We start from the raw sequence: 21,165 nt of genomic DNA, 5'->3' as shown, positions 1-21,165 counted from the left end.
ACGCCACTTCCCCCCGGCGGCCACGCGACTTCCGGGCTTTACGGCGTTCGCGCCTTTTCCCACCCCCCCTTCCCGCACCCCCCCCATGGCGGGTCTGTGGTGCCGGGCTGGCGGCCCCCCCCCCTCCCGACCTCTGACCCCGTACGTGACCTGCGGCCTGGGGGGGGGAGCGGGGGGGCCCTGAAGGACCCTCCTGCCGGGTCCCGGGGGGGCTGTTGCCTTTTGGGGGGTCCCTGGCGGGGGGGGGGGGTGGTGTCTGAGGGGCCCCGGCCCGGGGGGGGGCTCCCGGAGGGACCCTTTGGCCTTTGTGATGGGTCCTGGGGGGACCCTGGTTGGGGGGAGTCCTGGTGCCCCGGGGGGCTGTGGGGGTCCCTATAGGGTCCTGCTACCTGGAGGGGGTCTTGGGCCGGGGTGATTTTGGGGTGTGTGTGGTGTTCTCGGGGGGGTCGCGGTGCTAGAAGGTGTCTTGGGGGGTTCCCGGTGCCCGCGAGGGGAGCTTTGTGCGGGGGGGGGGGTGTTTAGGGGGTGTCCGGGGGGCTGGTGTCAAGGAGTGTCCAGGGGGGGCGCACACGGGTCTTGGTGCCAGGGGGTGTTGCGGGGGGGGGTTCCCGGCGTGGTCCAGTATCCAGAGTGTATTTTCGGGTGGGGCTAGGGTGTCCTGCTGGTAGGGTGTGATGAGGGGGGAGGCGGTCCTGGGGTTTTCCTGGCACCAGGATGAGTTTGGGAGTCCCCTGGTGTTGGAGGGGAGCGAAAGAAGGGGGGTGCTGGGGGGTTGCATTGTTCGGGGGGGTTAGACCTAGACCTGGTTTGTGTTTTGGGGGGCCAGGGGGTCAGTTTGGGGGTGGGGGCCACCTCCAGGGAGGGCTTCACGGCATCTCAGGGTGATGGTGACGCCGAGGGTATGCCATGCTTGGGGTTGTGCCATGTGCCGGCCTTAATTTGCTGGGATCCTTAATTTGCCCGTTTGCTTTCCAGTTCTGCCATTAAAGTCCTCCTGTGTCTGCTGCTCCAGCCCGGCGCCCACCATGTTTTCAGAGCAAGCGACCCCCACAGCGCAGGGTTTGCTGGCCCCCCCCTCCGCCGAGGCCTCCACCTTCACCAGGGTGCCGGTTTCAGCATACGCCGACTGCTCCCAGCCCTTCCGGCTGGGCGAGCGCAGCTTCAGCCGCCAGTACGCTCACATCTATGCCGCCCGCCTCATCGAGATGCGGCCCATCCTAGAGGAGCGGGCGCGACAAAAGTGGGGTGAGTCGGTTTGGAGAACAAACCCCCTCTTTGGGGAAGGAAGGCAAAGCTGTGCGGCTGACGCAGAGCCTGCTGGAAGCTCTTTGGTGATTTTTTGGTGTGTGCTGGCCATCGGTTCCTAAACTTACACACACATTAAGGTGTTGAATAAGCCATGGGTGTTTTTGGGGGGATGTTTTCTCTGCCAGACGGTATCTGACCCAGCTGGGAGCATCCCTTCAGCGTTTCTAAAATCACCTTTAAACATCAGCTGCGTGGGCAAAATTATTTTTTTTCTCCCCAGGCCAGGTCAAAGCTTCCACTCGCTGTCAGGAGCATGAGCTAAAGCACGAGGTCTGTTGGGGTGAGGGGCTGGCAGGCGCCCCGGCCAGGAAGCGGGGTGTGGGGGGCGGGAGAGGCGTCGCATGCACTGGAGGGGGGGCCGCTTCCTCGCATGGTGGGGCCGCGTTAGCGGTTAGCGGGTGGGATCCTTGCACTAGAGAGTTTCCATCTGAAGGCGTAACGGCAGCGTTGAATGAAGCAACCGCCTCGCCGCTGCCAGAGCGCGGTGGCTGAGCTTTCTGGCAGGCCTTGGCGCGGCACATGGCTCACTGAGCGTGCTAAAAGCCTGTTATCGAATTTCACCCTCTCAGGCCAGCCAGGCTTTCAGCTTTGCCCTTCTATGGAGGTTTTCGGGCTGGCCGCTTTTTTTTCTTTCTCTCTCCGGCCCTGTGGGCTGTGCGGAGCTGAGGGAAAGCAAAGCCCGCGCCGGGCTGCGCTGGTTCCACAGCGGATGTCGTTCCTTGGCTGGCCGCCCTGTGCCGTAACGCTGGATTTTGCCGAGGGTGACAGGAACCAGTGGTTTTGTAAAGCTCCACTTCCCAGAGTCATGTGATGGGATGAGATTTCTGGGGTTTGTCTCACAGCAAGAAGCGCCTGCAGGCAAAATCTGGAAAGCGCAGCCCCCCTCCCCCTAAACACACACTTTGGGGGGTTAGAGCCAAGAATAAGAAACTAAAACTGGATTGTTTTTTCTGACTCTGAGTGTTTGCATTCCTGGGACTGATGAACCCATGTTTCCAGCTCCGCTGAGCCTGGGGTGCCTGTGATCGCAGCGGGGTGCTTTCCGCCAGACAGGAGTCACGTTCAGCAGGCGCGTGATTAGCAGAGGGAGAGTTTGGAGGGGGAAAACCATCACCCACCCGCCCGCAGCCAGAAAGGATGACCTGACAGAGGAGCCGGCATGGCAGCGGGCTTTGGCAGTGGCGTTCTGGGAGAGGAGTCCAGCAGCTCTCGCAGCACTAGCCCAGCCTGGCAGCCAGTCCTCCTCCCTCCAGGGCTTGAGGATCAGGATGGATGGGCTTCACGGGTTGATTTAAACAGGGAGGAATAAAAGTCCTATGTAAAGGATGGGGCTGAAGCATCTCTGGGTCCTCATGGGTGAGGTGAGAAGTCTTGGGCTCAGCTTGTGGTGAGGGAGATGCATTTTTTGCTGTCTGAAAATGCTCCCCAGCCACAAAGGTGATGAAAAGCTGGGGCTGCAATGCTCTTTGCACCTCCTGAGGCATATGTTGGTTCCCCCAGTCTGTATCGCCCTGGGACCTGTCTGTGCCTTTCAGGCAGAGGAAACCCTGCCGCTCCTCAGCAGCCTGTCTTCATGCCAGGATCTTCCCAAACTCCTGGTTGCAATGGGGATTCTGGCTTCCAGCACGGATCCCGGGCGGAGGATCTGGCCCTGGCAGAAGCAGAGGTCGGACTTGGGGGTGGTGAATGATCTCTCCAGCCTGTCAAATCTGAGTGGGATGTTTGGGTCATCTTCTGGATGGGGAGCAGGAACACCAGCCCCTCATGCCCAAGCACAAGAGCACCAGCTCTGTCCCCAGGCAGGACAATCCTGGACCCGTGCGCCCTCCCTTCCCGGGCAGAGCTGGACCTGTGGGCCCAGTGGGAGCTCTGCACACTGTCCTGGGTGGTGGCGGGGAGCTGTGGGCCCCCCAGACCCCGTCATGACCCAGCTTTTCCCCGCCTTAACGCAGAGGAAATGCCTGCAGGCAGTGCTGGCTCTCTGGTATGCTCCCTTGGCCCTGTCTGGCCTACACATGTGGATTCGGCTCCGTGCCTTGAGGAAAAGTGAGAGGCTTTGCAATGTTACCCCACCACCTCTTGCTGGCCTCGATGTTCAGGCCCTTTCAGCTGGTCCCGGCCAGCCTCGAGCCTTGCCTGCCCTCGCAGCCATCCCCAAGGCCACCTGAGCTGTTTCTCTCTGCAGGGAACAGCGTGGCACTGAGGAAGCTCTGCGAGCTGCGGGCGGGTGAGAAGTGCTGTGTGGTGGGGACACTTTTCAAGGCGATGCAGCTGCAGCCCTCCATCCTGCAGGAGATCAGCGAGGAGGTAACAGCGGGAACGTTCCCTCCTGTGGGCCCCCCCACCTCCTCCACACAGCTCTGGGGATATGCCAACGCACATGGGGACCTCAGCCAGCTTCCCTTTGCTTCCCTCCTGCTCACTGTGGCTGAGCAAGTGGGAACTGCCAGGGCTTTGACCCGGGGAGCCGATGTATAATATTCTCTGTGCCTACCTCATCCTTAGACGCTGCTGCTCTTGGTACCACCTTTTTGTGCCAGCGTGTATCATGTATGCGCCTGCTTAGTGTTGCTAATTCCTGCCTTTGGAGGGTTTGGATCTAGTGGGGTTGGCAGAGCAAACCCCTTTTTCCTGCTGCAGGGGAGGAGGATGGGGGGGGCGTCCAGGGAAGCTCCACCATCCCTATGCGGTGCCGGGGGCCCATCTGCTCCCAGCCAGCTCTCGGGGAGCACATTGGGAAGTTTGGAGCCTGCTCGTCACGTCATGAGGTTAGCACCATGCCTGCCGGGCAGGGTTCAAAGGGAGCAGAGCACTTGCCCGGGTGGTGATTGCAAACACATTTCCCAAGGCGAGCCAGAGTGCCGTCTCCCACTGCCTGGCTGAGCCGCTTCCTCCTTGGCCGAGGAGCTGCGCTCGTGTTTGCTTCGCCGGGGCGCTGCGGGGAAGCGTTAAGTGAAACCAGCTCGTCCGGGTGGCGTGCAGCTGGTGAGGAGCGCTGAGAGCTGCCAGAGCCTCCAAAGTGCTGCCTTCAAAGCGGCAGTGGAGGCGTTGCTGGGCTGGTGGTGGGGGGCCATGCCGGCGGCTCTTGTGAGTCACGCGCCCACATTCTGGTTTCCACGAGCGGGGTTTGGCAGGAGGGGGAAAGGCCCTTTGGGGCAGCTTGGCCTTGCCGAAGCCGTCACAGCCTGCCCTGTCCCACCCCAGCACAACCTGGTGCCTCAGCCACCCCTGCCCAAGTACATCCACCCCTCCGATGAGCTGATCCTGGAGGATGAGCTGCAGCGGATCAAGCTGGAAGGAGCCGTCGAGGTGCAGAGGCTGGTGACAGGTAGGGAACGATGGCTCCTCAGTGGGAGCCACCTCGCGGGCCCTGGCCAGGGGCTGACTGCCTGCTCTCTGCCATAGGGACCATCTTTGCCGTGTACGGCTCCGAGCAGGATGATGGCAAGTTCCTGGTGGAGGATCACTGCTTTGCTGACCTGCCCCGGCCGCTGCCCTGGAATGGCCCCAGCTCAGATCGGTGAGTCTCTGCAGCAACAGGAGCAGGGCTGGCACCGTGTCCCCTGCCGTATCCCCAAGCCCTGGGGAGTGTTTGCCCCATGTGCCCATCGGAGTAGGCGCCTCATGCCAAGTGAGATCATGGACAGGGGCTCATCCCCCCACACACCTGGCTGTCTGAAGCCCCTTGGTGTGGGCAGCCCTGGTGTTGCCGTGCAGGCAGGGATTGGTACAGGCAGGGAGCACGGCATGCTGCCCGAGCTGCTCTGCCTAGGTTTGTCCTGCTGGTGTCGGGGCTGGGGCTGGGCAGCGGGAGCGGCGAGTCCCTGCTGAGCACGCAGCTGCTGGTGGACGTGGTGACAGGGCAGCTGGGCGCAGAGGGCGAGCAGAGCTGCGCTGCGCAGATCTCCCGTGTCATCCTGGCGGGGAACCTGCTGAGCCAGAACACGCAGAGCCGGGACACTATCAACAAGGTACGGTGGGGAAGGGGTCTTCAGCATTGACTGTGCTTTCTGGGGCCTGGATTGGCATGGGGAGTCCCATGGAGGTGGGGAGGGAGGAATCGGGGTGTACGGGGTTGTTCCCTCACTGTCTCCCCGCTGACCAGGCCAAGTACTTGACCAAGAAGACCCAGGCTGCAAGTGTGGAGGCTGTGAAGATGCTGGATGAGATCCTGCTGCAGCTTTGTGTGAGTGCTTGGAGCAGGACAGGGTTGGCCAGGGGATTGGGTACCTTCTGGGGGAGGGAGCCTGGCTCCCGAGGCAGGGAAGCAATGCTCTGCCAGCAGCCCAGGGGTGCAGGGTGGCAAACACCCCTTTTCCGGCCCCCAGCTTCCTTTTGAGCACTGCATATGGTGCCGTACAGGAACACAGCAAGAAGGGGAGGCAGCACATAGCCCAGCTTCAGATCCCTCCTGGCATCTGGTCTCTGCAGTGAAGCCAAGCGGGGCTTCCTGCAGGAAAGTGGCAGGAGCCAAATGGGGGACCAAGGCAGAGCCAGCAGCAGGCCAGCTTTGCTCTGAGCCCCTTTGAAGGAAGGTGGTTTGGCTGTCCCTGGTAATCCGTGCTCTGCCCACAGACCTCTGTGCCCGTGGACGTGATGCCCGGTGAGTTTGACCCCACCAACTATACGCTGCCCCAGCAACCGCTGCATCACTGCATGCTGCCCCTCGCCAGTGCCTACTCCACGCTTCAGCTGGTCACCAATCCCTACCAGGCCGATGTGGATGGCATTAGGTAAAAAAGCCTGGTGTGCCACCAGGTCTGTGACAACTGCTGGCAGCATGGGATCACGGGGCATGTCACGGCAAGTACAGCCATCTGAATCTCTCCTTCCTTCCCCCAAAATGTTGTAGGTTTTTGGGGACGTCAGGGCAGAACGTCAGTGATATCTTCAAATACAGCAGCATGGACGATTACCTGGAGATCCTGGAGTGGACGCTGCTGGCAGGACACATCAGCCCCACAGCCCCGGACACCCTGGGTAAGGCGAGTGCTGGGGGGGGGTGTTTCCCCTCTGAAGGGGCGCAGGTGCAGGTTCCTCTCCTAATTTCCGTCCCTCCCAGGCTGCTACCCCTTTTACAAATCGGACCCTTTCATCCTCACCGACTGCCCTCATGTCTACTTCTGTGGCAATGCTCCCCGCTTCCAGTCCAAGCTGCTCAAAGGTGAGTCCTGCAGCCTGCAGCACCCCCGGATCCTTGCTCGGGGCTGGGACCTCGTGCCAGGGTGCTGACTGGGGGCTCGTCCACCTTTCGCCCGCCTGTCTTTGCAGGGGAGCATGGACAGCAGGTCCTGCTGGTGACAGTGCCCGCCTTCAGCACCACGCAGACCGCCTGCCTCATCAACCTGCGCAACCTCAGCTGCCAGCCCATCAGCTTCTCTGGCTTCGGGACCGAGGATGATGATGGGGACATGGAGGTTGGGCACTGAGTGAGCAGGTAGGGCACGGACTTGATAAACCCCTGGCCCCTCAGAGGGTCCTGGCACCCATCGCCTTTGTGTCATTCCCATTTGTCCTCCCAGGAGGGCTGGTGTGGAACTGCCGGGGTGTGGGAGAGAAGAGATGCTTGTACCAATATAACTTGATTTATTTGTGTAATAAAAAACTGTGGGGTGGGGACAGGGGCTGCGCCTACCTCTGTGTGGGCCCTGCCCGGGAGAGCGGGACCACCCCTGCCAACCCTGCTGTGCCAGGAGATGGGGATGGGGCGAGGGCTGGGTCCTGCTTCACCCCCTCCCTTGCCAGGCAAGGGCTGGCACTGCCCAGCCCCGAGGGATGGGGCAGCATGTCCTTTCCTGCCTGGCTCTGGAGCCTGGCAAGGGGGAGGTGCTGCAGCCGCCCAGCCTTTGGGGCGAGCATCGGCATGGTGTGCCCTGCAGTCCTAGGAAGCAGTGCAGGTGAGGAGCTGGAGCCCACCCGGAGCGGGCTGCCTGGGGCTCGAGGAAGACTTTAGAAGCGGATGCTGGAGCCTGTGGCAGGCGGAACCAAACTGGCTGCGAGCGTCCGGCCTTGGCTTGAGGCAAGAGCGAGGGGACAAGCATCTCCTAGTCACCAAAGTTCACGGTGTAGGTCTCGGCCGTAGTGAAGGGCTGTGCCGTCCCCGTGCCCAGCTCCCAGGCCTCTGTCTCCGTCACCAGCTCGGTGACCACCTCTGTTTCGGTCTCCATCTCCCAGGTGCCAGCTGTGGGTGGCTCTTGGCTCCAGGGCGCATAAGCAGTACTGCTGAAGGGGAAGGGCAGGGCTGTGGTGGGTGGCGGGGCCGTGGGGCTGCTGGCAGTTGTGGCATTGAGACGTCGCAGCCTCATCTGCTGCCGGAGCCGCATGCGGTGCCGGAGCCGCATACGCAGGCGCATGCGTTCGCGGGGCGTCATGGGGCGGCCAGGCACAATGCGGCGGATGGGTCGGTTCCCATTCATGGCCATGATCTCCCGGATGCGTTTCCAGTTGGAGCGCGACAGGACGAAGTTGCACTGGGTGGCCCCAATGTCATAGAAGACGCTGCAAGTCTTGACACTGGGGTTGTAGCCCTCAGCCCGAGCCAAGACACGGTACTCGCCTGGGTTCAGGATGCGCCAGTAGTCCCCGCCGCTGGCTGCAGACAGTGAGGGGAGGCAGTGGGGTGTGAATGAGGTAGCACGGTGCTGCCGGCACCCTGCCTGGCACCCACCCCTGTGCCCTACCTGTCTTGATGTTGTGGTTGATGCCCCCCACGACGATGGTGGCGTTGGCAATGGGTTCTCCCTGCTGGTCCGTCACCAAGCCCTTGATGCCCCGATGGACCTATGCAGGGAAAGGGAATGAGAGAAGCTGTGTGGGGCAGGCAGGGCAGCTGCTGGCTCCCTGCCCGGCACATCCCAGCACCTACCTGCTCCATGAAGGTGAGCAGCGACTCCTTGTTGTTCTCCCACTCCTGCTGCAGCTCGCTCTCGTGGGGGAACTTGTCGCAGCCCAGGTAGATGGAGAGCTCCAGGCAGTTGGTGTGCAGGTAGCTGAAGTCATTCAGGCCTGCAAGACAAACAGCCAAGTGCCCACCCAGCTGCTCACTCACACTTTCACGTGGAGGGAGCATGGGGTGAGTAAGCCGATGCCATACAGCGTGGCACCCACTTACTGCCAGTCCGGGGGTGCCACTTGGCCCCTTGCACGATGCCCATGGCATTGGTCATGTCCTGTGTGTGGCAGCCCCCGCGGAAGGTCTCGGTCATGGTGAGGTGGGCTGAGGCGTAGGAGATGGCGAGCCAGCGGAAGATGGCGTGGTCAGGCGTCTCCTGCAGCTCAGGGTCATCATCCTCATAGTCATCCGGTGGGTGAGCGGCAGCCGCCGGCGTCTCACTGACAGGCCGGGCCGTGTCAAAGGGGTAGGACACCAGCTTCTCCCCACCCTGCAGGTTGGCTCCCAGCACGAAGGGGTTTTTGTCCATCCACGCCATGATGGCCCGCGTCTCCACTGCCACCTGCCGAGGCGGGCACGATGGCATGAGACATCACCTCCCCATCACTGCCCCGCGGCCGTGCCCTGTGCCATGGCTCACCGTGGCATCCTCAGTCAGGTAGTGCTCCGGGATGGGGATATGGTGGTTGGGGAACTTGTGGGGCACCAGCTTCCTCTCCTCGGCCGCCCACAGTGCTGAAGCCAAGTCAGGGAAGTTCTCAAAGAGGTCATAGCCCTCCTCCGTCCAGTGGCCCAGTGCCCAGTTGCCCAGCTCAGAGCCCTGTGGGCAGCCCGGGGCAGCGGTGAGCCTGGGGGCTGCATCCCACCGCCCCGGCATCCCATCCCCTGCCTTGCCATCCCCTTACCGCCTCTCGGGCCAGCTCATAGCCATCGGGGTTGAGGGAAGGCACAAGGTGGATGCGGGTTTCGGTCACCAGGCTCCGCACCCGGGGATTGCCGTCCTGGTACTCCTTGCACAGGAACTGCATCAGCAGGAGCAGCAGCTCCCGGCCCAGCACCTCGTTCCCGTGCAGCCCTGCCGTATACCTGAACTCGGGCTCGCCTGCGGGCAGGTTACGGGCAGGGTCAGCATGCTACCCATACCCCTGCCTGCACCAGGGGCTTGTGGCCAGGTCCCCCCACCCCCTTCCATTTCTCACCTGTCTCGTGCTCGCCCGGGTTGTCGGAGATCTCCATGGCGTAGATCTTCAGCCCCCGCGAGCTCTTGCCGATATTGTAGATGCGGGTGATGGTGGGACACTCCTCGTTCACCACCTTCATCAGCTGTGGGCACAGAGGGGGTGGGCGATGGGGGGCAGCGCTCAGTGGGCTCATCCCACCCCCCCCTCTGAGGATCCCACCACCACAGAGGTACCCACCACCACGGAGGTACTCACCTGCCTCATGTCCTTGTAGGTATGGTGGCGGAAGTCCAGGTTGTCGGTGGAGGTCACCTCGTTCTGTTGGGTGTAGTAGCTGCTCACAGCTGCAAAGGGGATGAAAACACAGTGGTGGGGAGCCAGGGAGCTGTAAGCCCCCCCCATAACTCCCCCTATAACCCTCCCCAGCTGCTGCTTTGAGGGGGGGTTCTTACTGGAGAGAGGGCAGCCCAGGACCTCGAGGCGCAGGCAGAGGCTGCCGTTCCACGTCTGGGGGTAGATGCGAATGTAACGGGCCACCATGGGCTCGGGGAACTCGGTCAGCACCGGCGTGTCCTTGTCCACGTTGCCATAAAACATCTGCCAAGGGAGGCGAGATGTAGCCGAGGGGTGGGAGAGGGTCCCTATTGTCCCTGTCCCGTTCCCCCCCCCCCCAGCCCATTTTGGCGTCCCATACCATCTCCTCGTAGCCGTTGGTGTACATCACCCAGTTCTGGCTGTCGTTGCTGAAGCCCACATAGAAGCTGGTGACAAAGTCCTCGCTGCAAGAGGAAGGGGACAGGTTGGAAGGGGGTGTCCCCAAGCCGCTCTCCCACCCCATCTCCCTGGGTCCGTCCCCTCCCACTCATCCCTGGCCCCATACTGGATCTGGGAGTCGCGGCCCTGGGTGATGACGCCGGTGAACTTGGTGGTGCGGCGGGTGTCCACCTCAATCCAGTGTGCCCGGCTGTCGTCCTCGGCACACCAAGCCCCGTCAAAGAAGTCGTCCTCATTGGTGCCTGCCTGGGGTGGGCACAGCGAGGGCATGTGGGTGGGGGCGTCTGTCAGTGCAGGGGGTGGGTGTGGGGTGCGTGACCCTCACCTGCATATTGAGGCGACCGCGCTGGGCGCCCAGCCCATGGCGCAGCATGGAGGAGGCCAGGATCTGGTCGTCCTCGATGCGGTGGGACTCCAGGCCGATGGGGGGGCATCCTGGGGACAGTGGAGAGGGGGCGGCGAAGGTGAGGGGCATCCCTCTACCCAATGGGGTGCCCGCTCAACCCCCCTGGGAAGAGGCACACTCACTTGTCTTCTCCTCCGGAGGGGTCCATTCATCCTCATCTGGCTCCCACTTCTTCCCCCCTGTTTTTTTGGGTTTTCCTGGAAAAGGGGCACAGTGGGGGGGTGGGGAAAAGCCCAGGGGGTTGGGTGCGAGGGGATGGGCGGGGGGGGGGGCTGGCACCCACCTTTGCGGTCTTGGCCCTTCTCCTCTGCCCAAGGGTCCTCCTCCTCCTCCTTGCTGCTGCTGCCTTTCTTGGGCTTCCCTGGGGTGGGAGAGCGGCTGTTGGGGATGTACCACCTGCCCCCGGGGACATGCCAACCACCAGGGGGACATGCCAACCACCTGCCCTGGGAACATGCCAGCCACCCAACCCAGGGACATGCCACCCATCCCAGAACCCAGCCCCTGCCCATCTCTCACAGGGTTTGAGTTTCTCCTCATCCGTCTCCATCTCGTCCCCTTTGTCCGGGTTTTTCCTGGGCTTCGGTGGGGGGGGTAGCCCGTACGCCACTGCGGGGTGGAAAGGGGGAGGGGGGGCTGGGACACCCCTTTAGGGCCGGGGGAGGGCGGGGGTGGGTGCCACCAGTCGGAGCCCAGCTGGGTCCGGCGGGGGGAGATGGCTATCCGTGGGGCCAGGCAGGGCTCCCCAGGGAGGGGGGTCTGCGGTGCCTTGCCCCCCCGCCCTGGCTTGTCACTCACAGTCATCGTAGTCGGGTCGCTCGAAGCCCTCCTCATAGTCCCCTTCAGTCACTGGGACGGGCAGTGGGGGTGGCTGTGGGGGTGGCTCCTCCGGCTTCACTGGGGAGGGTGAAAGGGGCCGTGCTGGGGATGGACTCGGGGTACCCCCATGTCCCTATGGGGTCCCCCATGCTCCTGTGGGATCCCTGTGTCCCTATGGGATTTCCCATGCCCCCATGGGATCCCCACACCTCTACTGTGCCCCCGAGGGTCACCCGTGCCCCTACGGGAACCCCATCTCTCTGCAGGGTTCCCTAAGGCCCCATAGGGTCAGCACGCCCCTATGGTACCCCCATGTCCCTATGGGGTCCCCCGTGCTTCTGTAGGACCCCTGTGTCCCTGTGGGGTCCCCATAGGATTCCTCTATATCCCCACGGGATCCCCATGCCCCCAGGAGATCCCTATGCCCTTCTGGGGTTCCTACACCCCTATAGTGTCCCCTGCAGCCCTCATGCAGTCTCCATGCCCGTCCCAGCTCCAGGCTGCCCCAAAATGATGCTCCCTCTGGGTCTCCAAGGCTGGGGAAGGTCCCCCCCACCCCGAGTGCTGCCAGCCCCCCATTTTCCCACTGTCACCCCACTTACATGGCTCCTCGGGCTGGGGCCAGACTCTCTCGGGTTTCTTCCTGCTCGGGGGCTTGCGGGGTTTCTGCTGCCGCCGGATGTACTCGACTGGGGACAGAACAAGGGGGTGGCACTGACTTTGGGGGTGCGAGGTGGAGGGGGGGTGGACAGCCCCTCCCCCTCTCCCTCCAGGCCGGTGGACCCCAGTGGTCCCCCTCGCCTGCCCTCTGGCACCGTACAGTCCTCGTAGTCCTCCCGCTCCAGCTGCTCGTTGTAGTCCAGCGTCGGTGGCTCCGGCTCCTCGGGCACCTCTGCGGGGAGGGGGCACATGGGGAAGGGGTGCAGGGGGTAGCCCCGGGGTGCAGGGAGGTGGCATTGGGGCACAGGGAGGTGGCCCTGGGGTGCAGGGAGGTGGCCCCGGGGACAGGGCACTCACCAGGCTCGGGCTCAGGGCGATAGTCCTCCCGGCCCGGCTCCCAGGGCTCCCTTGGTGGCTCCTCCAACTCCCCTGGGGACAGGGACACAGAGTGAGGGGCTGGCGGAGTCCCGCAGCCCCCAGCAGCCCCAGACGAAAGAAAATCCCATTGGGGAGGAAGGCTGGTGGGGGCGGAGGGGGTGACCCCAGCAGAGACTCCCACAGGGTGCCAGTGGGGAGCTGAGCTGGACACAGGGTGACACCATGGTGTGGCAAGTCCCCCCCAACCCGGCTGGTGGTGGGATTGGGCCCCCGAAGACTCACCTCGGCCACCTCCATCCTCCTCCTCCTCGTAGGGTGAAGGCTGCTCCGGGAACCAGGGTGTCCCTGTGTCATCCTTGCCCCGTGGGGGCTGCGGGGTGGTGGTGGGCTCCGGGGGGGTGGTCGGTGGCTCTGGCTTTTTGCCGGAGGGTTTTTTGGTGGCCTTGGGTGGCTTCTCTTTGGGCTTTTTGGAGCCTTTTGGGTTTTTTTCGGAGCCTTTGGGGGGCTTCTCCTTGGGCTTCTTGGGGGGCTTGTCCTTGTCCTTGCCCCTGTCCTTGTTCTTGCCCCTGTCCCGGTCCCGGTCCTGGTCCCGGTCTTTGTCCTTCTTAGAGCCCCGGGGTCTCTCCTTGGGCTTCTTGGTGGGTTTGGGAGGTTTTTCCTTCTTCCCCTTCTTGGGTTTCTCAGGCTCCGTCAGCCTCCCCGGGGAGCCTGGGGAGTGGGCAGTGGCCCCGCGGCAGGGTGAGGGGCGGCCAGGGCCGGCCTGGGGGGGTTCCCACCTCCCGCTGCCGCCCCCCAGCCCTGCCCCACTTCCCGCCGCCCCCCCCCCCGCCAACCCCCGCCCCAGCCCCGCCGCTTCCCCCGTGCCCCGCGGGACCCCGGCGGTGCCCGGTGCCCAGGCAGCCCCGACCGCCGGTGCCGGTGCCGTTCCCTCACCGGTGCCGGTGCCCAGGTCGGTGCCGGTGCCCAGGTCGGTGCCGAAGCGCAGGTCGGTGCCCTCCCCGTCGCCGTCGCCGTCGCCGTCGCCGTCGCCGTGCTCCCCGGGACCGAGGAACCCCCGCAGAAACGCTTCGATCTCGGCGTCGGTGAGCGCGGGCGGCGCGGCGGGGCCCGGGGCGGCCCCGGGCGGCAGCAGCGGCAGCAGCGCGGCCGCCAGCAGGAGGCAGGAGCGGGGCGGCCCCGCCAGCCCCATCGCTGCGTCCGCCGCACCGGCCCCGGCCCCGGCCCCGGCCCCGGCCAGCCCGGGCGGGCGGGCCGGGGGCGGGCGCAGGAGCCGGGGGCGGCACCGACCTGCAGCGGCCCTGCGGGACCCGCTCGGCACCGGCACCGCGCGGGAACGGCACCGGCACCGGCACCGGCACCGGCACCGGCACCGCGCGGGAACGGCACCGGCACCGGCACTGCGCGGGGACTAGCACCGGCACCGCACGGAACCCGGATGGCACCGGCACTGCACCAGGTCCGGGACTGCCCGGGACTGGCATTGCACGGGGAACCCCCGCTGAACCGGCGCTGCACAGGCCTGGCACTGCCCAGGGCCCCACGCTGGCCGGGGACTGGATCTGGATTGCAGGGGGACTGGCACTGCATCAGCACTGGCACTGCACAGGACCTGGCACTGCCCGGGGACCAGCACCCCACTGGCACCGCACAGGTACGGGGACCAGCACTTGCACCAGCACTGGCACTGCATGAGCACTGGCACCGCGTGGGAGCTGGCACGGCACCGGTTGGGAACCAGCACTGCACCAGCACCAGCACCGTGCAACCACATCAGCACTGGGCAGGCACCAGCGCTGGCACCATGCCGGCGGCGGCACCACGTGCAGTGCACTGGCCTGGCACCGACGCTGCACCGGAACAGGCACTGGCACCGTGCCTGCAGCGGTGGCACGGACGCCCGGCGCACCGCACAGCGCGTGCACGCGCTGCGCCTCTTTGCGCACCCACTGCAGGCGTCGCAGACGGAGACGCTGCGCCCTGCACACGGCTCGGGGTGCAGCCAGCCCGTGCTCATGCACTGCAGCCCTGCACGGACACAGGGACGTCGCGTGTGCAAATGGACACACGCACACACAGAGCCCAGGCACTGCAGCCTTGCACACGCACTGCACACAAACATCTCCAGCCGGCACATGTGCCGCTGCACGCACGACACGTGGGACCCCCACCGCGGCACAAAGCAGCGCACTGACACGCTGCACCCGTGGAGACCCTGCACACGGGACACGCACTACATGTGAGTCCCTGCACACGCATTGCACCCCGGCACACGGGACACGCTGCACATAAGGAGGCACCGTGCGCTGCATGTGGGATGCAGCACACATGCGCGGCACACGTGTGACCACCCTCCCCCCGACACCCCCCACCCAACCCGCTCCTGGGGAAGCTGGGGCAGGACGGGGTGCACTCCCCACGTTGCCAACTGAAGGGCTATGGGGGTGCTGTGGGTGCCCCCCACCCACCCTGGCCCCGCAGGCTCCCCGGGCTGCACGGTGGCTGGTGGGGCCACGTGGCGGGCTCAGGCCGCCCGCACTCGTCACACGCATGACTCCCCCCCCCACCAGCCATGAGTCACTTCCCAGCAATGCTGCGGCTAGGGCCTGTGGGGAACTGGGGGGGGGGGAGGCCCCCGCCATGCGCCTCCCAGTGCCTCCCAGTGAGCCTCTGCTGCAGCCCCCCCCCACCATGGAGTCCCCCGTAGTGCCCCCCTTCCAGCTCTGCTCCCAATACAGCCTCCCCAACCCATTATGGCTCCCCCAGTAGAGCTTCCCTCCCAGTACAGCCCCACCATTCCCAGTACAGCCCCCCAGTACAACCACCTCCCAGCGCAGCCCCACCAATACAGCTCCCAGTATACCCCACCCACCCACTTCAGCCTGCACAGTATAGTCCCGACCCAGCACGGCCCCCCATTCCCAGTACAACCCCCTCCCAGTGCAGCCTCACCAGCACAGACCAGTACAATCTGCCCCCCAGTACAGCTCCCAGTATAACCCCCCTAGTGCAGCCCGCTGTATAGAACACCTAGTACAGTCCCTCACCCAGTATAGACCCCTCCCAGTACAGCCTTCACCAGTGCAGCTCCTAGCGTACCCTTTCCAGTTCAGCCCCCTCATACGGCCCTCCCAATATAGTCCCCCCACCCAGTACAGCCGCCCCCTTCCCAATACAGCCCCCTCAGCCCCACAGACCTGCCGCAGCCCCTGGCAGGGCAGAGGGCTGGGACCCTCTCTGGGGGGGGGGAGTGGCCCACGGGTGGCACTGGGTCCCCTGGGTGATGATGGGTCCCAGTGGGTTGGGTGGGGGTATCCCAGCAGGATGGGGCAGGGTCTCATCAGGGTGGCGGGGGTCCTGGGAGGGTGGGAGGGTTCCAGTGGGGTGGGGGTCCCAGCAGTGGGGGGATGTCCCATGAAGGTGGGGGTCCCAACAGAGTGGAGAGGTCCCATAAGGGTGTGGTGGTCCCAGCAAGGGGGGGGTCCCAGCAGTCAGAGGGGGGGGGGGGCAGGAGAGTGTGTGGGGGGTCCCAGGAGGGTGGGATGGTCCCAGCAGGGTGGGGGGTCCCAGAGGGGAGGGCAAGCCCGGTGGGGTGGGGGGGTCTCAGCAGTGTGGGGGTCCCACGGCTCGGTGCCCCATCCCTAGTGTGAGGGGCCCCACGGAGGCTACGTGCACCCCCGGGGGGGGCCCACGTGGGGCGAGGCCCGTCCCCCCCGCCCCGTCCCCACCCTTTCCTGCTGCCTGAGTCACGGCCGCTGCCTTCCGGGTGTCCCACGGCTGGCAGGAGTTTCTGCGGCTGTTGGGGTGTCCGTCTGTCCCGCCACGGCCCGCTGCCGTCCGTCTGAGTGAGGGGCTGTCCAGCTGTCCATCGGGGTGTCTGTCTGTTTGTCTGTGTGGTTGTCTGTCCAGTGGGGGGGGGGGGTGTCTGTCAGGGTGTCTGTCTGTCCATGCGGGTGTCCTGTGGGGTGTCCATCTGTCCATCATGGGATGTGTGCCTCTGGGGGTGTCTGTCTGTCTGTCCTGGGGGCTTCCCACCCACTGGGGTGTCTGTCTGTCTGCCAGGGCATCTGTCTGTCCTTCCAGGTGTGCCCCTATCCATCAGGGTGCCTGTCTGTTTGCAGGGGTGTCTGTCTGTCCTTCCAAGTGTCCAGCTGTATGTCGGACTACATCTGGCCATTGGGGTGTCCGTCTGTTGGGGGGTCTGTCTGTCTTCCTGGGTGTCCGTTTATTGGGGTGCCTGTCTGTCCATGGGGGTGTCCACCTATCCATAGGGGCATCCATCTGTACTTACGGGTGGCTGTCCATCCTTCTGGGTGTCCACCTGCCCACTGGGATGTCCATCTGTCCATCGGGGTGTCCATCTGTCCTTCTGGGTGTCTGTTGGGGTGTCTGTCTGTCCTCCCGGGTATCCATTAGGGCGTCCATCTCCCTGTTGGGTTGTCCTTGACCTCCTGGCTCTCCAGCCCTCGCACCGGCCATCTCATGGTGTCCCTCCATCCACAGGTCGATCCATCCACCCCACCCATCACCACCTCCCTGACGCCATGTACACTGCGCTCCCCAAAAGGTACCACCACCCCCTTCCCCACCTCCCCCCGCCCTCCCTAGCTCACGCCGCCTCTCACCCCGCAGCGGTTCCCCCTTCGGCCCCTCCGTCACCAGCCCGGGGCTGCACATCTGGCGGGTGGAGAAGCTGCGGCCGGTGGAGGTCCCCGAGGCGACGTGGGGCGTCTTCTTCTCAGGGGACGCCTACCTGGTGCTGCACAATGGGCCAGATGAGCGAGCCCACCTCCATCTCTGGATGGGTGAGCTCTGAGGGGGGGTAAGGGGGTACGGGGATGTGGCGGTGGGACCGGGGGGCTCAGCGCTGGCTGCTGCCACAGGCCGGGATTCCTCGCGGGACGAGCAGGGTGCCTGCGCCCTCCTCTCCACCCAGCTGAACACGCTGCTGGGCGAGCGCCCCGTGACGCACCGTGAGGTGCAGGGCAACGAGTCCGATGTCTTCATGGAGTACTTCCCCCGTGGCGTCACCTACCAGGTATGGGTGCTGGGCGTCCCTGACAGGTGCTTGGGGTGCTCCCAGTGCTCAGCATCCCAGATGGGTGCTCAGCATCACCACTAAGCTCTCAGCACCCTCACCACCCTGCTTGTTCCCCACTGAGCATGTGGGACCCCCTCTGGGTGCTGGGCATCTCCAGTAGGTGCTCAGCCTCCCTAGTGGGTGCTCAGCATCCCCTCCAGGTGCTCAGCATCCCTGATGGGTGCTTGGCCTCATCTCTGGGTGCTCAGTACACATGCTGGGTGCTTGTCATCCCAGTTGGGTGCTGGGCACCCCACTGGGCACTCAGCACCCCCATGCCGGCAGGAGGGCGGCGTGGACTCGGCGTTCAAGCCCACCCGCCCCGGTGCCACTGCTGGCCCCGTGCACAAACTCTACCAGGTGAAGGGCAAGAAGAACATTCGGGCGAGCGAGCGGGACCTGAGCTGGGCCAGCTTCAACACCGGTGACTGCTTCATCCTCGACCTGGGCGAGGTGGGTGGGGATCTTTGGGTGGCCCCGTCACCGCTGTCCCTCTCCCTGTCCCCCCAGGGCCTTCTCGCCTGGTGCAGGACAAAGGGCAACACGTCTTTCTGGGTGTCCATCTGTCCCCTGGGGTGTTCATCAGCTCGTTGCGGTGTCCCTCTTCACTGGGGCATCTGTCCACCTGTAGGGCTGGCTGTTTGTCCTTCTGGGTGTCCATCCATTGGGGTGTCCATCTGTCTGTCAAAGCAGCCATCCGTCCACAGGGGTGTCTGCCTGGTTTTCTGGACGTCTATCTGCTGGGATGTCTGTCTGTCCTTCTGAGTATCAGTCTGTTGGGTTGTTTGTCTGTCCTTCCAGGTGTCCAGCCATCCACTTGGTCACCTGTCTATCCATAGGTGTGTCTATCTGTCCTTCTGTATGTCTGTTTCTTGGGGTGTCTGTCAATCAGCTGGGGCATCCTCCTGTCCGTAGGGGTATCTGTCCTTCTGGGTGCCCATCTGTCCATTTGGGCAGTCATTTATCCATCTGGGTGTCTGTCTGTCTGTCTGGGTGTCCATCTGTCAGGCTGTCCATTTTGCCATCAAGGGCACCTCCCTGGGCCATCTTCAACCTGAGCGACTGCTTCACCCTCAACTTGGGCTAGGTGGGTTGGGGGGCCACCATGGGATGGCTCCATCACCACTGTCCCTCTCCCTGTCCCCAGACCCTCTTCGTCTGGTGTGGAGCCAGGTGCAACGTGCTGGAGCGCAGCAGGGCGCAGGAGCTGGCCGCAGCCATCCGGGACGGCGAGCGGGGTGGCAAGGCTCGTCTGGAGATCGTGGCAGACGGTGAGGAGCCACCTGAGATGCTCCAGGTGCGTCGGGGCCCCGACATCCCCCCTGGGAGGAGAGGGGGACCCGAGTGTCCCTGGGGGTGGCTCTGTGATACCCCCCGTCTCTTCACCCGGCAGGTGCTGGGCCCCAAGCCCACCTTGCAGGAGGGCAGCCCCGAGGAGGACATCGTGGCCGATCAGAGAAATGCGGGGGCAGCTGTCCTCTATAAGGCAAGGCCATTGCGGGACACCACAGTGGCACCAGGGCTGGACGTAACCGCGGGTCAGCATGGTGGTCATGGGGCTGGGCATGGCCAGGGGACACTGTGGTAGCCCCAGGGGCTATATGGGTCTGGGCATGGCCAGGGGACACCGCAGCAGCCCTGGGGCAGAGCACGGATGGGCAATGCTGCAGTGGTTACGCGGGAGGACGCAGGGCTGGGCATAGCCGAGGGACCCCAGGGTGGCCCTGTAGTGACGTCCCATCGGCGGGCAGGTGTCGGATGCGACGGGGCGCATGGACCTGAGCCAGGTGGCCGCCAGCAGCCCCTTCAGCCAGAGCCTGCTCTGCTCCGATGACTGCTTCGTGCTGGACAACGGCGCCGGTGGGAAGGTCTACGTCTGGAAAGGTGCCCGGGGACGGGGACGGGGGCGTGGGGACAGGGGCCCACCCCAGCGTGGCTCTGACGTCCCCGTCCACAGGGCACAAGGCCAATGAACGGGAGCGCCAGGCGGCCCTGAAAGTGGCCGAGGAGGTCATCGCCCGTATGGGCCACTCGCCCCGGACACAGGTGGGTGCAGGCGGCGAGGGGCGCCCAGGGGCTGGTACGGGTGATGTCAGCCCGTCCCTGTCCCTTCTCCATCCCTGTCCCGGCAGGTGGAAATCCTGCCCCAGGGCCGCGAGACGCCCCTCTTCAAGCAGTTCTTCACCAGCTGGAAGTGAGGGAGCGGGTGCCCATGGGGCCAGGGCCCAGCCCAGGGCATCACCAGGCTTGTGCCGGCTGTGCCAGCTCCCTGCCGATGCCTGTGCCCTGCTCAGCCATCCCCATCCCCGTGTTTTTGCCCATCCTATTCCTGTCATTCTCATCCCCGTGCCATCCCCATGCCAACACCATTCACAACCTTGTGCCGTCCCCAAGCCCATGCCATCTCCATTCCTGTGCGATTCCTGTGCCATCCTCATTCCTTTGCCCACCCCATGCCCATGTCATTCCCATCTCCATGCCATCTCCAAGCCCGTGTCATCCCCATCCCCCTGCCCTTGCCCACCCCATGCCCATGTCATTCCCTTCCCCATGCCCATGCCATCCCAAGCCTGTGCCATGCCCACAATAACACTGTGCCAACACTGTCTCCCCACCCTCACTGCTGCGTACCTCTGCCATCTGCACACCCTCACCACCTTGCTGACAATGCCCACACCACCCCCATGCCCACGCTGTGCCACCTCTGTGCCCCATAACTGTGCCCACGCTGTCCCCCTGCCCACATCATCTTCTTGCCCACGCAACCTGTGCCCACGTCACCCCTGTGCCAACGCGTCTCCCCCATCCCGCGCTCAGGCCCTGGTGAATAAAGGGACGGTGCCGAGTCCTGCATCTCGCTGCTCTGGGTGCGGTGCCAGCCCTGGGGACGGGGTGACACAGGCAGGGCTGGGGACAGGAGGGGACGCAGACAGGGCAGGGCTACAGCAGCGCAGGGGCCGCGGCGGCAGCAGGAAGATGTCCCCAGCGCCCCGGCATTGTGCCACCCCACACGGCATCCTGCGGGGCCACCTGTGTCATGAGTGCACCAGACCTCTGCCCAATGGTACCCTGCTGTACCATGTGCCCAGGGGCTGGCAGCACCCATGGGTGCTAAAGTGACCGGGGAGCTCTGGTCCTTGCAAGCGCACCTGACCCCAACGTGGTTGGGAAAGGTGGGAGATGGCCTGTGGCATGCACCTGGCTGCCAGTCCTGGGTCCCCAGTGTCCCCACATCACTGGTGTCCCCACGTCTGCAGATCACCCATGTCCCCAGGCCCCTCATGTCTCCAAATCGCCAGTGTCTCTGCATCCCCAAGGTCCCCTCATGCTGGTGTCCCTGCAGCCTCTACGTCCACATGTCCTCCAAGTCGCCCCCTCCACCATCTCCACAGTCCCTGCATCCCGGATGTCCCCAGTGTTCCCGAACCCCCAGTGTCCCCCTAAAACACCCCTAAAGCCCACCCCACCCCTACACAGCCATCCAAACCCCAGGACCCCCATCACTCCCTGCTCACCTCTGCCGCGCACTGCCTCCAGCTGCTTTTCTGACCGAACCTCCCTCATTAGACTCAAATAACTAGTCCTGGGGCCAATTACTTATCCCATTAGCTCTGCCTTCGCTCCCTTCTCTGGAGCATAAGCCTGGTCACAGTGACCCGTTGCGAAAACA

At 64.5% G+C, this 21,165-nt stretch overlaps 3 protein-coding genes across 8 annotated transcripts; 2 read left to right on the top strand and 1 right to left on the bottom strand.

The window, feature by feature from the left end:
* Positions 1-57: 57 nt before the first annotated feature.
* Positions 58-6,881, top strand: POLD2 (DNA polymerase delta 2, accessory subunit). Of its 3 annotated transcripts, XM_049830729.1 has the most exons (11): positions 58-141; positions 976-1,245; positions 3,494-3,615; positions 4,513-4,636; positions 4,714-4,828; positions 5,081-5,279; positions 5,414-5,494; positions 5,884-6,041; positions 6,161-6,288; positions 6,371-6,472; positions 6,580-6,880. In XM_049830729.1, the coding sequence occupies exons 2-11, from the start codon at positions 1,026-1,028 to the stop codon at positions 6,735-6,737; spliced, it is 1,407 nt and encodes a 468-aa protein (XP_049686686.1). In that variant the 5' UTR covers positions 58-141; positions 976-1,025; the 3' UTR covers positions 6,738-6,880. The 3 variants fall into 3 exon arrangements, with proteins under 3 accessions (XP_049686686.1, XP_049686687.1, XP_049686688.1); XM_049830730.1 differs by lacking the exons at positions 58-141; positions 976-1,245 and adding an exon at positions 3,220-3,354; XM_049830731.1 differs by lacking the exons at positions 58-141; positions 976-1,245 and adding an exon at positions 3,949-4,076 and having other exon boundaries at positions 3,521-3,615; positions 6,580-6,881.
* Positions 6,875-13,634, bottom strand: AEBP1 (AE binding protein 1). Of its 2 annotated transcripts, XM_049830725.1 has the most exons (21): positions 13,352-13,634; positions 12,701-13,126; positions 12,398-12,469; positions 12,201-12,272; positions 11,983-12,069; positions 11,360-11,458; positions 11,081-11,170; positions 10,845-10,922; positions 10,684-10,758; positions 10,481-10,590; positions 10,262-10,401; positions 10,076-10,160; positions 9,834-9,978; positions 9,637-9,725; positions 9,400-9,523; positions 9,106-9,302; positions 8,841-9,020; positions 8,420-8,762; positions 8,174-8,313; positions 7,989-8,088; positions 6,875-7,900 (listed from the first exon to the last, which is right to left on the bottom strand). In XM_049830725.1, exons 1-21 carry the CDS (start codon positions 13,605-13,607, stop codon positions 7,353-7,355), a joined length of 3,456 nt encoding a protein of 1,151 aa, XP_049686682.1. In that variant the 5' UTR covers positions 13,608-13,634; the 3' UTR covers positions 6,875-7,352. The 2 variants fall into 2 exon arrangements, with proteins under 2 accessions (XP_049686682.1, XP_049686683.1); XM_049830726.1 differs by lacking the exon at positions 11,081-11,170.
* A 2,513-nt stretch (positions 13,635-16,147) lies between these two features.
* On the top strand, positions 16,148-20,343 carry CAPG (capping actin protein, gelsolin like). Of its 3 annotated transcripts, none has more exons than XM_049830733.1 (10): positions 16,148-16,288; positions 16,919-16,982; positions 17,048-17,220; positions 17,299-17,453; positions 17,781-17,948; positions 18,643-18,792; positions 18,889-18,981; positions 19,247-19,379; positions 19,453-19,541; positions 19,628-20,343. In XM_049830733.1, the coding sequence occupies exons 2-10, from the start codon at positions 16,960-16,962 to the stop codon at positions 19,691-19,693; spliced, it is 1,050 nt and encodes a 349-aa protein (XP_049686690.1). In that variant the 5' UTR covers positions 16,148-16,288; positions 16,919-16,959; the 3' UTR covers positions 19,694-20,343. The 3 variants fall into 3 exon arrangements, with proteins under 3 accessions (XP_049686690.1, XP_049686689.1, XP_049686691.1); XM_049830732.1 differs by having other exon boundaries at positions 16,149-16,260; XM_049830734.1 differs by having other exon boundaries at positions 16,151-16,260; positions 17,158-17,220.
* The last annotated feature ends 822 nt before the right edge of the window (positions 20,344-21,165 follow it).

This window comes from Accipiter gentilis, chromosome 28 (genome assembly GCF_929443795.1).
Source record: "Accipiter gentilis chromosome 28, bAccGen1.1, whole genome shotgun sequence".
NCBI classification, from domain to species: domain Eukaryota; kingdom Metazoa; phylum Chordata; class Aves; order Accipitriformes; family Accipitridae; genus Astur; species Astur gentilis.
This window is presented reverse-complemented; position numbering and strand designations above follow the sequence as displayed.